This window comes from Nansenia antarctica (genome assembly GCF_963989245.1).
Source record: "Nansenia antarctica genome assembly, chromosome: 2".
Taxonomy (NCBI): Eukaryota; Metazoa; Chordata; class Actinopteri; order Argentiniformes; family Microstomatidae; genus Nansenia; species Nansenia antarctica.
Window position 1 is genome coordinate 39,371,969 of NC_137675.1, and position 16,761 is coordinate 39,388,729.

Genomic DNA, 16,761 nt, shown 5'->3' on the forward strand with positions numbered 1-16,761 from the left:
TGCATTTTTTAACATTCTTTAAAAATCTGGTGTGTGTGTGTGTGTGTGTGTGTGTGTGTGTGTGTGTGTGTGTGTGTTTGTAGTACGTGCATGTACGTTTGCGATGTTGGAACTAGACTGGTAGATCTTGGCAGACTGGCTACTTGAAAAGTAGATCTTGGTTCCAAAAAGTGTGAGCACCCCTGCTCTAAACAGTTCCCAGTATCCCGCAGCTCGCGCCAGGGTTGCCCTCTCTCTCCTCTGCTGTTTGCCCTATCTCTTGAACCTGTGGCCAGGCCGTTCGCCAGTCAGTCACCCATGATCCTATTACGGTCCACAACACCAAACATCACATATCTCTGTATGCTGATGATATCCTTCTTTTTATTCAGAATACCCCTCAGTCGCTTCCACACCTTCTAAATATCTTTAATAATTTTTGCCGAATTTCGGGTTACAAAATGAACTGGGGTAAATCAGCTCTATTGCCACTGAATACCTCAGCTAGACAGCTAGATATCCCACTAAACATCCCAGTGGTCCAGAATATTAAATATCTAGGCATCTCTATCTACCCCTCGATTTCAAACACAGTATCAATTAATTATAAGAATGTGCTGAAGGAGGTAGAATCCGATATACAAAGGTGGAAAACTTCACCCCTCACATTTCATTCCTGTACCTCAGTTATTAAAATGAATATTCTTCCACGAATACACTTTTTTAGTTCCATGCTCTCTCTAGCCCCATCAAGTGGTTATTGGAAGAGACTACACTCTATTTCTTCCAATTTTATATGGGGGGGGAAGAAGCCCAGACTCAAATTCTCAACCCTCCAGAGGCTAAAAAACGAAGGGGGATTGGGGCTACCAAACTTTGAATGGTATTATTGGTCCTTTGTGCTGCGTCCTCTCTCCACATGGTTTGATCCAGCTGCTTGTGTATCTTGGCGCCCTTTAGAGGAAAACATTGTCCATCCTCATAGGTTACAAGATGTAATATATTCTAACATTTCTATTAAACAGTCCAAATTGAAATTCGGCTCCATCATCACTGAATTAATCTCAGTTTGGCGATGAAAAAAAAAAGTTCTGCAAAATCTCACCCAAGTAGTACCTCCATTCGCCTATATTTAAAAATGTTATTCTCCAGTTGGGAAGGCGTCCGATCTCATTTCCCCAGTGGAGTGACAATGGAGTTCATACACTCTCGGATTTATTTGGGGCTGAGGGTCTCCGCTAATTCCAAGACATTCAGAGAAACTGGAATTTACTGGGTACCTCCTTTCTACCTTCAGTTACGTACAGCAATGCACACATATGGGGTACCCTTGAATAGCGCATTAGACTTGCATCCATTTCACATAACATTCACCAGACCCAGGGGTCAGGTCTCAGCTCTTTACTCAAGCCTGGTTAAAGGCTTCTTTAAAACCATTACATATTGACAGAGTATGGAAAGATACTTTATCACACAATAATTTAAACTGGCAATTAATTTGGCAAAACATTTTGGCACATTTCCTCCAGAAATCCCAACCACCAGGTTACCCATTTCAATTGTACTCATAGGACATACTTTACTCCATATCTGCTACATAAAATAAAGACCATACCCTCACCTAACTGTACTCTCTGCACCCAAAATACAGTTGGCACCTTTTTTCATCTGGTATGGGAGTGCCCTGGAGTGGCTGATTTCTGGAGGATGGTTTGTGATGCATTGTCCCTCATCCTGTCCAAACAGATCCCACACTCACCAGCAGTCCTATTGTTAAATGACAGTTCAACCCTAGATTTAAACATCAAACAAAGACGCATCTGGCTGGCCGGCCTTACAGCGGCCAAAAGGCGTATAGCTTGCAGGTGGAAGTCACCCCATTTATTGACCACACAGAGGTGGATATTAGACTATAGACCAGCATGGAACACTGGATTGCCAACAAGCATCAGGCAATATCTGATCATATTTCTTGCTGGGAACATTCTCAAGACACTACTAAAGGCTAATCTATTTGCTCCTTCGATAGGGTCCTGTAGGGTGGGGGGCGGAGGGCTGTGATTGGGGGGGTGGGTTGGAGGTATTTGGCGGGAGGGACATTTGTGGGAGGAGGGGGAGGTGGGGGACTGTTGGGGTAAAGAGAGATTGGGAAGGGGAAGGGGAAGGGGGGGGGGGGGGGGAGGAAGGTTTATGGGAATTTTGTATCTCTACTGGATTTTTGATATTCTATTTCTCTTTTGTTCATTTATATGTTACCACTCCCTTGCTTGTACCTTTCCCTGAAGAAATAATAATAAAAAATTGATCACAAAAGAAAAGAAAAGAGGGTCCTGAAATGTTACATTTTGCAAAGATATAACATTTTTCTTTACTCAAATGACCCTTCACGGTTGCCAAGCAAGATGGCCGAAGGGAGTGGGTAGGCACGAGAGAGGCTCTGACTCGGGAAAAGGAACTCTGGTTTTTCTCCTTTAAACAATTGGCTACCCATAAATGTACTATTAGAATGAGCTATATCTAATTTTTCTGGTTACAGCAATGTTAGGCAGCAATGTTTAGCTCAAGTTTTGAGTTTATTCTCATTTGAACCCGACGAGACCAAACATTTCTAAATGACGCGCAACAAAACTGCTAAAGACATGGAAAAACGTCAAGAACTGATGGAAGAAGTGCTGCAATCCAACAAACAGCTTGCTAAACAGGTTACTCTGTTAACATCCAAAGTGGATAAAATAGATCACATTATAAGCAAAATTGAATCAATGGGAAAATCAATTGAATCCTTGGACAACAAGTTGGAAAAGGTCGGTGCAGACCTGCATGAACAGGGCATTCAAGTAAAGAACCAGGACACAGCAATGAAGGTTATGGAAATTAAACTTGAAAATGCACTGAATGAAATTGATATATTAGAAAACCATTCGAGGCGCAATAATGTGATACTGATTAATCTACCTGAGAAAAACGAGAACAGCAATATGATTGGATACCTGGCGCGTCTCCTCTCCGACAAGCTCCAAATTCCAGTCCAGGAGAGCGATTTTGAAAGAGCGCACCGGGTCGGCATAGCGAGACCAACAGGGAAGCCACGGAGGGTGATCTTTAAAATGCATCACTTCCAAAAGAAAATGGACATTCTAAAGGCTGCCAAGTCAGTGGATATCAACACTGGAGGACAATCGCTCAAATTATTTCCGGACAAGTCAGCAAGGCTGAGAAAACGCGAGCAGGATTACTGGCCATTAAGACAAAAACTCCACGAAAAGGAGGTCCAGACCCGAATTCGCCACCCAGCAGTGTTACAGGTGCGGATCAACTCGGAATGGTTCACCTTCAAAGATCCACAAGCCGCCAAGGAGGCAATGGTGAAAGAATTCCCGGACATGGAGTTTACATGAGTAGGACTACGTGTATCTGGGTAAGCCCTGCTCCAAAGGAGCACTTTGACTGACACTTTTTTTTTTCTATTATCCTACAATTTTCTAATAAGCCGCACATTAATCACTGACGTTGGGATATGCTCAGTGGGGCTCCAGTTGTATACAACCTGTCTAACGTGGCAGAATGAAGTAGGCTTGGAGTCTGGCGACTGGATGCTTATTGACTGCCTGTGTGCTCAAATTTGAGACTGATTTATTAGCCTATTGTGGCGTGGATTTTGTTTATCGACAGGATGGAACGAGAAGCCTATCTGAGACTCTGTTGCCCTGCTTCTTATGTTTTTCTGGTTATGGATCACCTGTAGCGATGTTCTTTTTGGATGTTTACTGACTGCCGGTGTGGCCACCTGTAGCGATGTTCTTTTTGGATGTTTACTGACTGCCGGTGTGGCCACCTTTTGAGACTGATTTATTAGCCTACTGCTGCGTGGACTTTGTTCGATTGACTTTGAAGCATAGGCTATCTGAGACTCTGTTGCCCTGCTGTTTATGTTTCTTTCTGTTATGGTTCACTTGTGTAGCTATATCACATGTCTGAACTATTAGCCTACTACTTTGTTCACCGATAGGATGGAACGTTACGTAGGCATATCTGAGCCTTTGTAGCTGTTATACGAAGCTGATGCGCGACTTCACGTTAAGTAGGCTATAAGGAGTGCCTATTACTTTTCTTTCCTTTTTTCCCCCTTTTTTTTGTTGGGTTATAATTTTGTTATTAGTTGCAATGGTTAGTATTATTATTTTGATAACAACTCAACGTATACTATGACGTTCCTGGAATATGGTAGTCTACACAATTTAGGTATTCTAAGACAATTAGAATCACAATTAGACCACAATTGGTTTGGTACACAATAGACTTGCCTCTTCCATTATGAAATGCCTCAATTGTTTTATGGAGAGACGCTATAAAAAGATTTACTTTAATGTAAAACCAGGTTTCCCCCGAGTGCTGAGGATTAGCCTCTCAGAGTAATTTGTGTTTATATGGTGTGCTTACTTGACACCATAATATACTGTGTGTCTGTGTGTTTGTGTTGTACATGTTGTTTTTTTGTGTTTGTCCTGTATGGTTTCTTTCACTACCCTGAATGTGTTTTTTGTATTAAATGTTTTGTTTTCTTTCTTTTGTCTTTTTCTTCTCTTTTTCTTCTTTTTACTTTTCTTTTCTTCTCGTTTCTGTTCCTCTTCCTCTTTCCCTCTCTCTCCTTTCCCTACTGTCCTTCCTCCTCCTACTGTTTTCCTAGTCCCGATAATATGCTTACTTTATGAAATACTCGTAATGTTAATTTAAAATGAAGCCCTTAAACGGAGATATGAAAAAGTTGAAAATAATATCATTAAATGTTAATGGCTTGAATAACATAATTAAGAGGAAAAAAATTATCCTCCAGCTGAGGAGAGCTGGAGGAGATGTCCTCTTTTTACAAGAAACCCATTTAAAAAAAAAAAAAGAACATGACAAATTGAGTAGGGGACAAATTTACTCCAGTTCATATGGAACACAGAAGAGGGGTGTTGCTATAATTATACAACCACACATACCATTTAAAGAAGAACAACATATATACGATAAAGAGGGCAGGTTTGTTTTAGTAATTGGTAAAATAGAGTCAATTACTGTCTCATTTTTAAATGTATACTATCCACCGGAATTAGGCCCAGAATTCATGTCAGAAATAATCGAAATGTTAATGACAAAATGTAAAGGAATCACCCTAATGGGAGGAGATATGAATCTTACAATAAATTCTAGGCTAGATTCCTCAAATAATAAACCACACAGAGCTGATAAAACATCATCAATTTTAAGAAGTGCAATGTCAGAATTTGGATTAGTAGACATATGGAGGATGCTAAATCCAACTAAAAAAACATATACATAATTATTCTGGACGATTTTCAACTTCCAATAGACTGGATTATTTCTTCATGTTTAAAAAAGACGTAGAGAGGATTGAAACATGCACAATAGGCACAAGGGATTTATCAGATCATGCTATGCTATCTATAACTATACATTTGGATATAAAGCAAGGAGAAAAAATATGGAGATTAAACAATTCACTTCTCCAAGATAAGATCAATAAATCAATAAAGCCATAAAAGAATATGTAGAGATAAATGACAATGGAGATACTAATCCAACTATTATATGGGAGGGCCTTAAAGCGGTACTACGAGGACAGATAATAGCATATTGTGCATGGAAGAAAAGACAAACACAACAAAAACAGAAAATGCTTGAACAACAAATACAACACTTGGAAGACAAATTAAAAAATACAAATGAAATAATAGTAAAAAATGAATTAAAAAAGAAGTATAAGGAGTTGGATAAAATTCGTACAGAGGAAGTGGAGAAATTAATGACATACACCAAACAGAAATATTACGATGGAGGACCTAAGTCTTTAAAACTCCTAGCATATCGACTTAAGACACAGACTAAAAAAGCACACATTTCGAAATTGAAGACTGTAGAAGGCTCTGGAACAATGACGGAAAAGGATAAAATAGCTGAAGAATTCATAAAATATTATGAGAACCTTTATAAAAACACAGGAAATATTGACCTGGGACTAATGAAAGATTTCTTACATAAGTTAAACTTAAAGCAGGTAACAAGATCAAAAAAATGAACAGCTCATTAAGGACATCACAGTAAATGAAATACAACAACAAATAAATAACCTTAAAATGGGGAAAACACCAGGATGGATATACTAATGAATTTTATAAAACTTTTCAAAAACAATTGATACCACTACTTTTACAAGCATATAAGTTTGTATTACAAACGGGAAATTGGGCAACTACTTGGAATTCATCTATAATAACGGTTATACATAAAGAAGGTAAGGACGCTACTGAATGTTCGTCTTACAGGCCAATATCACTACTGAATACGGACCATAAAATAGTAACAGCCATTATTGCCAATAGGTTAAAGGACATCGTGCCAGATATAATAGACAGCGACCAATGTGGTTTTATACCAGGTAGGCTGTTGTCAGATAATATAAGGAGGACGTTAAATATAATGGACTACGCACAAAACAATGGTGCAAACCTTCTACTCTTAACACTGGATGCAGAAAAAGCATTTGACAGAGTGCTATGGCCATTCATGTTTGAAATTGTAAGAAGCTTTGGATTTCATGAGAATTTTAATAAATGGCTTCAAGGAATGTATAAAAATCCAGTGTCAAGAGTAAAAGTAAATGGCACAATATCCAGAAGATTTCCAATCTATAAAGGTACAAGACAAGGAGACCCACTCTCAGCAGTTATATTTGCTATATGCATGGAAGGACTAGCAGAAAGTATAAGGAAAAATAATACCATCAAAGGCATAACGATAAAAGAGGAACAGCATAAACTGGCATTATATGCAGATGACGTGGTTGTTTATTTAACATCACCAGCCCAATCCTTACCAAGCCTAATGGAAGCAATTACAGAATATAGTAAACACTCTGGTTATAAACTAAATGAAAGTAAGTGTGAAGTATTAACAATTGGAGAACAGATAGATTCGGAAATTAAGGAAAAATACAAGTTGAAATGGGATGCAAAGAAAATCAAATATTTAGGAATCTACCTCACTGGAGATATAACAACATTATACACCGACAAGTATCAAGCCCTTGAAAATAAAATACGAGAAGATCTTAATAGATGGAAGATAACACCTGAATCCTTAATGAGTAGAGTAGAAAGCGTCAAAATGATGATCCTCCCACAGTTTCTGTTTTTATTTCAAACATTACCAGTTCCCATTCCACATCGTAGCTTCAAAAAATGGAATACAATGCTCTCAAATTTCATTTGGAACTACAAAAGTAAACGGAAAAAACTTAGTATACTAACTCAAACCAGAGAAAAAGGAGGGTTTAATTTCCCTGATCTAAAGTCCTATTTCCATGCAACTCAAATAGATACAATAATGAAATGGATGAATAACTCGGTTCAAACCAAATGGAAAGACATAGAAAAACAAGTAATATCAATATCAATAGGAACACTACCTTTTCTGAGTCCAAAGGATATTCAAAAATATAGTGGAAATAACAGATGCATAGAAAATACCCTCATAAATTGGAAAACTATTCGTAAAACGTATGAATGTGATGACAAATGCATTTATTTGAGAGAGATAGCCAGTGATCCAGACTTTTTACCTAATAAAACAGACAAAATATTAGAAGAATTGGCTAGGAAGGGACTACAGGTGTACTCACAGATGGTTACAAATGACATGATAGACTCATTTGAAACCTTAGTTAATAAATGTAATATAAGTAATAGCCATTTCTTTAAGTACTTACAAATTAGAAGCTACCTTATAACACAGCAGAGGAGACAGGAACAAAGATCACATATACTAATGGAATATCTGAGCAAAAATAGAAACAGTGAAAAGACAAAAATCTCAAAACTTTACAAAATCATGCAAGAAATCAAGATACAGGAAGATAACACTAAAGAAAAATGGGAAAACGAATTAGCAATAACAATTACGGATGACGATTGGAAAGAAGCATGCAAAATAATATTTAAGACAACACAATCAAAATTCTGGAAAGAATTTGCTTGGAAAATAAATATGAAGATCTTCCTAACACCGATAATGTTGTCAAAATATAGGCCAACAGGCAATGCAGAATGCTGGAGGAAATGTACGGAACGAGAAGCCAATCACACACACATTTTCTATACATGCTCTAAATTGAAAAGGTTTTGGGAGGCAGTTCAAGTAAAAATAAAAAATACATTTACCTTACAAAATCCTATACATCCAGTCAATATTATACTCGGTCTTATTCCATTAGATATATACAGAGAGGGAGATAAATATTTGTACACCATATTACGTATCGCGGCTTTAAAGCAAATCACACGTAAATGGTTGGACTTAAACCCACCATCTGTTAATAATTGGAAAAAAACTGTTGAAGAGATAAAAGAAATGGAAAGAATTACTTATAAAGTGGGAAACCGTGAAGAGCAATTCACTATGAACTGGAGTAAATGGACCGAATGAATGAGTAGGAAGGAAGCCCCCCCCCCCCTCCCCGATCCCACCCCTCCCACCCCCCTCCCTTTATCTCTTACTTTTCTATTTCTATCCCTATAATTTCTCTCTTCTTTTTCTGTATTTTCTCTCTAGTTTCTATTCTTTATTTTTTTTGTTGTTCTCTTTATAAAAAATAAAAAACAAACAAAAATGATGCAGGATGAACTTAAACAAGTGAAGAAAACTTGTAAAGTGTATGAAATGAACTTGTGAAATGTAATGTACAGTCCTGCAATAAAGTATTTAAAAAAAAAGACCCTTCACGGCTGTTCTAGTTTAAAGGGGCAATCTGGGATTCAAACAAGAACAAAAAGGTTCTCCCTGCCACTGTTTTGGGGGTAAACAGCTGAGGGACGGAAATTAAACCACTCTCAAATTCATAGACAGACTCTGGATGCAAGGACCTCCATGAGGTCAGAATAACAGCTGTAACTGTGTGTGTTGAAGCGATACACGTCTGTTTGCAATGACATTGTTTACAACCAATGGAGTAAAACAAGCATCTATTTTTTTACGTTACGACGGGGTAAGACAGTTAAACTAAACTCAGCAAGGCAATTTTACGTTATATTCTTCAATTATCAATATCAATAATAGAATCAATCAATATATAATTCATGTAAAAGTCAAAAAGAATTTGCACCAATCCCAGAATGCACCAATCGCAGAATGCCCTTTTGAATGAACAGGGGGAGAAAAACATCTTAGCGAGGTGCAGATGACCACGATTCTAATACCAACGAGCATACACACATGGTCATATACACACATGGTCGTATACACACATGGTCGTATACACACATGGTCGTATACACACATGGTCGTATACACACATGGTCATATACACACATGGTCATATACACACATGGTCATATACACACATGGTCGTATACACACATGGTCATATACACACATGGTCGTATACACACATGGTCATATACACACATGGTCATATACACACATGGTCATATACACACATGGTCGTATACACACATGGTCATATACACACATGGTCGTATACACACATGGTCATATACACACATGGTCGTATACACACATGGTCGTATACACACATGGTCATATACACACATGGTCATATACACACATGGTCATATACACACATGGTCATATACACACATGGTCATATACGCACATGGTCATATACACACATGGTCGTACCAGGTGTGACCGCTGGCTTAGAAAACATGTTTGTCCTGATTTAGTATTTCAGGATTATTATTTTATTTACGTGGATGGGCTCTGACGTGGTGTGTTGATGTCTCGTGTGTTTCCATAGTTACGGACGAGTATATGCTGCGGACCCCTACAACCACGCACTCGCTCCCGCAGCCACATACAGCGTCGGTGCCATGGTGAGATTGCCACACACACACACTCCCACACACACACGCACGCACACACACACACACACACCAGAGGTGTCAAGTAACGAAGTACAAATACTTTGTTACCTTACTTAAGTAGACATTTTGGGTATCTATACTTTACTGGAGTAATTATTTTTCAGCCGACTTTTTACTTCTACTCCTTACATTTTCACGCAATTATCTGTACTTTCTACTCCTTACATTTTAAAAATAGCCTCGTTACTCCTATTTCATTTCAGCTTGTTTTCATTACAGCTTTTCATCGTTAAAAAAAACACACACAAAAAAAACCTATCCAGATAAGTCGCGTCATCCGGATAGAGTGAATTTGATTGTGGTTGGATGAGAAGTATAAACATTATACCATTCCGACACCCTATTGGTTTGTACGAGATGCATTCCATCTGCTGCACATGACACAAATCACACTCCAGCAAGGAAAGCAGATGTATGTAGCCAAAGATGTCCGTGACCGTGCCAGAGACTCAAAATAACAGCGAAATGTCCCAACCAAGCACCAGCATCAACCAGGTTGATAGCCAGGAAGATCAGCCAACCCTTCTCCATCCCTGGTCGTACCTGGAAGAATTTTTTGAAATGGTTGGATGCAAAAACAACTCCTTTCGAATGCGCTGCAAGCTCTGCGCACCCAAGTACCACGAGCTAATGGCCTTCAAAAACTCACCGTCTAATTTGAAAAAGCATATTGAGGTAAGCTGAAAGTTTGTTATTATCAGTCGACATTTTGTAGTAACCTAGTAACGTACTAATGGTAAATTTGCAATGTTTGCTATGGCTAAGAACATGCCATGGTTTGCTTGCTAGCAGTAGGCTATGATTCAATGTTTCATTTGTAATCCTTCATGTGTTGAGGTCGGAGTTTTACCGTGTTTGTTGCTGTAAAGAGTTAATTATGTTCCCACGGGAGAAGAAATGTGCGCGGTGTGTGCCATTAACAATAATGTTACTTTTCAGTCATGCTTGTGGTCCTAAAACAGCTTTAAGTGGCAATATTCTGGTCTGCTCAACATAATTGCATACACCAGTGAAACTGCTCCCTAACTTGTAGTCTGACCTCCATTCATGAACTTCCAGCGTGACATTTAATACAGCGGAAGTCCTAGATAGTCTCAGCTTGTGGTTTGAGAGAAATAATATGAATCTCAATCTGTGCCTGTGCATTCATTTTCTCCACAGAAGAAACACCCCACTAGTCTAGAGAGGTACACGCAACTTTCTTCAACAGCCCTCAAAAGGAAGTCATCCACTGAAGGTTCTTTGACCCCACCCTCCAAACAAACCAAGCTGTGGGAGGCTCGAAGAGTGTCCCAGGCAAGTGTGGATGAAGTAGTCCTCAAATTCATTGTCCAAGGCTTGCACCCACCACACATTGTTCAGCAACAGGGCTTCATTGAGCTTGTGCAACATCTTCAGCCAAATACAAATGTCATGACGCGTAATACTGTTGTTAACAAAGTCACAAAGGCCTCTGTTGAAATGAAAAGAAAACTGAAAGCTGCCCTTAGTGAAATTTAGTTCATAGCAACAACAACAGACTGCTGGACGGCACACCGTCGCGGTTTCATTGGTGTCACTGCGCACTGGTTTAACCCCCAGACCATGCAGAGATCCTGTGCTGCCCTGGCATGCAAGCAACTTAAAGGGTCACATACCTTTTCTGCCCTGGCTGGTGCCCTAAATGATATTCACACAGAATTCAATGTCAGAGAGAAGATCGTTCGCACTACAACTGACAACGGATCAAACTTCCTGAAAGCCTTCAGAGTTTATGGGCAGACTGACGAGAACAACAATGCTGAACCTGTAGGAGAGGGTGATGGAGAAGAGGATGATGGTGGCCAAAATGATGATAACGATGAAGAAGAGGAAAGCCTTGAGGGTGTTGAATTTGTTGATGCCGGAGCCCTGTTGGAAGAAGATGACTACTTAGAATACCAGCTACCCAAGCACCATCGCTGCGCCCGCCACCTCCTCAATTTAGTGTCCACAGTTGATGCTTCAAATTTGCCAAATGCTCTAGCCTGTGGAATAAAAGTTCAAGATCAACCACCGCATCTGAAGTAATTGAAGACCACTGCAAACTCCAACTCGTAAGGCCTGTTGCTACAAGGTGGAATTCACTCTTCTCAGCCGTAGAAAGAATAGTGAGAATAACACGAGAACAAGGCGAGGGAGCCCTTGCAGCTGTTTGCAGTGAACTAGATACACCCAAGTAAGTGCTTGTTTTTCTGCCTTACAGTTAATGAAGTGATTAACAATAGATTAAGTCACAGTTTTATACTTGGAATACTGTAGAACACGTATGCACTATACCATTATGCAGTCCCCATATTTACTATGAATGTGATTTGTAGCAACACAACTTCATTTCTAAAAGTCTCAGATGACAATATTTTTCCTTTTTAATGAGCAGTTCCTCCAGTTGAAGGTGCTACATCAAGTAGACTTAATGTTCCATGTTGTGTTTTTCTCTTCTTCTTTGTACAGGTTTACTCCAGTGGAACTTGCATTTCTTGCAGAATATGCGAAGACAATGAGCCCAGTTGCAAAGGCACTGGATGTTCTTCAGGGAGAAACCAGTGTGCAGATGGGATGGTTGGTCCCCACCATAACTCTGCTAAGGACCAAGCTACAGCACCTTCAAGTCGCCTCCAAGTTCTGTGAGCCTTTGATTGCTGCACTTCTTTCAGGCCTTGAGAAACGCTTCGGAGAGATGCTTGCAGATCCAGAACTGATAGCCACAGCCATTCTAGTTCCCAAATTTAAGACCTGTTGGACAAGTGACGAAAATATCCTCAAACTTGGTAAGTGTCTCACTTCCGCTTAATATGTGTAATTTCTATGAAGACAGTGAAATTAGTTTGAAATTACATTTAATGACACACACACACAACACTATCCAATACACAGTTACAATACTGCCATATAGTCTAAATTGTCATGATTTTTGTTTTTTATTCCACAGGCCTTCACTATATCAGAAGCCACTTGGACTGTCAGGCCGAGAAACACTTCAGTGAGGGCTCCCAATCGTCTGAGGAAGAGGACTTCTTTTCCTCCTTGAAGAAGACCGGCCCTCTTGAAACGTCCCAGCAGTTGGATGCGTACCTGGGGTGCCCAGGAGACACAGTAGAGGTACTGAAGACCTTCCCAGCTGTGTGCCAGCTATCACTCAAACTTAATACGGGACTCCCTGCCTCAGCAGCCTGTGAAAGACTGTTTAGTGTCGCAGGGCTGATCTTCAGGCCAAAAAGAGCATGCATTGGCTCAAAGAACTTTGAGAACCTGCTGCTTTTGCGGCTGAACAAAGCTTATTGGTAACTCTGATGCTGATGTAGATTGTGTGTATGTGTGTGTTTTTTCAGGAAATATTGAATCACTACTTTGTTATGGTTTGTATGGTTTTGCCCTCACAGTTCCAATAAAGGCTATTGACTTTTGACTTTTGACGTTTGACTTTTGACGTTTGACTTTTTGCACCATTACAATACTTAGGCAACTAGTCATCATATCTTCCGTGTTCACATGTTAATGCTCAGTAGTACACATATATGGTTCTTTAATGTATTTGCATTGTACTAAAATGTGTTCATTTTCAATGGGCATAAATGCGTCTGAAACAAGTGCATCCCAAATTGTTCAACATTAACATTTTAATAATAACATAATAGTCATTATGGCCTTTAGAAAAATGTTTTTTGGGGGGGAGGTGGGGTAGTGCACTATAGGCCCCTGTGGCGTGGCCTAAGCTTTTGTCCTTAATGGCATTTTTTTCCCCTTACATTACTTTTACTTTTATACTTTAACCCTTGTGTGGTGTTCACTTTTTGGACCCTTTCGTACTCTTCGGGTCAAGTTGACCCGGGACATCATTGGGGTTTTGAAAGCACTTTTCCTGACACGGTGCTCCTAGTCCCAATGGTGACCCGTACAAGGGAGTATGCTCAGGGTGCAAGATAGCCCCAAAATAGCCCATAATATTAAAGAGCGCCTCCTGTGGGAACAAACAGGTACTGTACCCATTAATGCACAATAGGTACTGTGTTCACATTCAAAAGTGTATATTTTGTTCTGGTGGACCTAGGGGGCTGCCCTTTGGAGGGGCTGGAGCAGAGTGTGCCTAATTATAACCCTCAAAGTGTCAGACCCCTGGGAATAGGTGGGGCCGAACGGCAGCATGATGAGTAGAGGCGTTTTTACGCACATGATGCTCCTAACTTCCACTAAACAAAATCCACTATAATAAAGACTTGGTTGTCATAAATCATACTTATCTAGGAAAAATTTAAATGAAACAATGTTTTTATTGATGTTTATTATTTTGAACTTATATTCTCAATTGATTTTCAAAGCATTATAATCAAAGCTGTAAAAAATACAGGTGATGAACAAGAATAATGCTACAAATGCTGAAACACAAAACATGTGGAATGTACACTGTTTTAGTCACTGAAATAACACTGGTTACAATTGTGTGTGCATGGGCATGTCTGTCTACACAACACATGAAGTACAGCATTTGACAGTATGTGTACCACAAATGTACTTTTTGCAGTTGCTGCATGTGGTCCCTGTCTTTGTGTCCTTTGAGGGTCCACACACCTCGCAGCGCTTCCTCTTTTTGCCATGGGCTGCAGTCTAGAATAATGAAAAGACTTAGTTCAGGAATTTTTTTTCCACCACGTCTCCTAATACTCTAAATCACTCACACACACACGCACACACACACGCACACACGCACACACACACACACACACACACACACACACACACACACATATTTACATTTACATTAAAAATGTTGGCATTTAGCAGACGCCTTATTTCAAAGCGACTTACATTCACCAAAGCGATCAATACATTTGACTAAGCAAGTGAATCAACACAGACACACACACACACAAACAACCGCAACAGGACACTTACCTCAGGCACTGGAGATTGTGGTTGTGTGGGTTGTGCAGGTGGAGCATCTGTAATCCTCCTCACTATGGCTAGAGAAGTTGGGGTCCTGGGCATATGTTGTCTCCTTTGGATATGCGGTGTCACCAGTGCCATACCTAGCTCCTCAAGGAAAAGACGTCGTCTTTGGAGCTTCCTTTGGTTCCAGTCTGGGTTGACTGCCATCCAGATTGAAAATGCATTGTAGGCTGAAACATCCAGGATGTTGAAGAAGATCACGAGAGGCCACCGTAGAGTTCTTCTTTGGCAGCTGTAGCAGGCCAGCAGCTTGTCCAGGTTGTCTACTCCACCTTTGGTGGCGTTGTAGTCAAGTATGACCTCTGGCTTACGGTCCTCCCGGCCACTGATTCTTCCATCCCTATGTAGAGTGCTCATGAGCATCACATTCTTGCCCTTTTTTGGTATGTAAGACACCAGGGTAGTGTTGGCTGTAAACACAAAGTTGGAGGAATGGACTGGCCTGTTCTTCACATTTAGAAACTGGGGTGGGAGCTCCGTCTTGTTTTTTCGGACTGTTCCAACCATTGTCACCTTTCGTTTGAGAAGTTCCTGTCCCAGGCTGTAGGATGTAAAGAAATTATCACAGGTGATGTTATGGCCACTGAGGCCCTGTGACATATCCAACACCACCCGTGTCCCCTGGTTTCTCTCAGGGGCTCCTCCCTCTGGCTTCCCTGTATAAATTTGCATGTTCCATGCATACGATGAAACGGCATCACAGGCAACCCAGATTTGTATTCCGTACCTTGCTGGTTTGGAGGGCATATACTGCCTGAAGGGGCAACGACCTCTAAACCCCACAAGCCGTTCATCCACAGTTAGATTGGGCCCAGGGTTGTAAAGAAGTGGAAGCCGGTCCACCCACTTGTCCCACACCGTGCGGATTGCAGCCAACTTGTCCCTACGCCGTGTAACAGGTCTTGATTCCCGGTCATCAAACCTGATGACCCTCGAGTAGATATTGAAGCTCTTCAGAGACATTGTGGCTCTAAAAATTGCTCTCCCTGTCTCCACATCCCACAGACTTTCAGTCGACTCCCCTCTTGACCTATAGACACCTGCTAGGATGAGGATCCCAAAATAGGCCTGTAAGTGTGTGTTGTCCACAGTGTTGGGCACGTTACTTTTAAAAAGTAATTAGTTATAGTTACTAGTTACTTATCCCAAAAAGTAACTGAGTTAGTAACTGAATTACTTCATTATAAAAGTAACTAGTTACTAGGGAAAGTAACTATTGCGTTACTTTTTACCACGGTGCAGTGGGCTAGCCGTGGTGTCAGTCAGCCAAATGTGACAAGGAAAAGCTTACCCACTGCCAGATTAGAAGATAAATGTGCCATCTAGGGGACCAAAGTGTCCCTATCAGGAAGAATATAATTTGGATTTGCACGGAACTTTTCATATTTATTGCACTTCAACAGACCACAACTGGTATACAGTACATACTGTACTTCAAGTATTTTCTTCATTACAAAAGTAAACATTTAACAATATGAAGTGCTTTTAAATCTTTGTTGTGTAAATTAAATAAATCAAACTGTCACACAACTTCAACTGGTAGACAGACTGTAACTTCAAGTATTTTCAACACAACAAAAGTAAACAGTTAAACAATATGAAGTGCTTTTAAAGTAGTACTGAAATCCATCCATACACTCCTTCCTAACACTCATCCATCCATGCATGCATTCATTCATACACTACAGTACTCCCTGATGAACTGATGCTCTCGTTCAGTGATGGCTTTCAACCCGAACTTGGAGGAGATGGTGTTCAGCTCGACTATAGGGATCTCACAGATTCGAACAAGGGCATCATAGAACGAGTTCCATCTTGTAGTGCAAGGGACTAGCAGCTTCCTTGCGATGACATCATCCACGGTCTCTGCGGC

General features: G+C 40.2%; 1 protein-coding gene across 2 annotated transcripts in view; it reads left to right on the forward strand.

Moving 5' to 3' along the window:
- The window catches only part of rbfox1 (RNA binding fox-1 homolog 1), a gene marked incomplete at both ends in the record, with an annotated part of 526,479 nt that overhangs the window by 493,129 nt on the left and 16,589 nt on the right, over nt 1-16,761 (forward strand). Inside the window, one exon of one of the 2 annotated variants that reach the window (XM_080524505.1) lies at nt 9,797-9,872. In XM_080524505.1, the coding sequence (XP_080380631.1) occupies nt 9,797-9,872 (76 nt within the window). Of the gene's footprint in view, nt 1-9,796; nt 9,877-16,761 lie in introns of those variants that run through there. The other variant, XM_080524506.1, reaches the window with a different exon arrangement.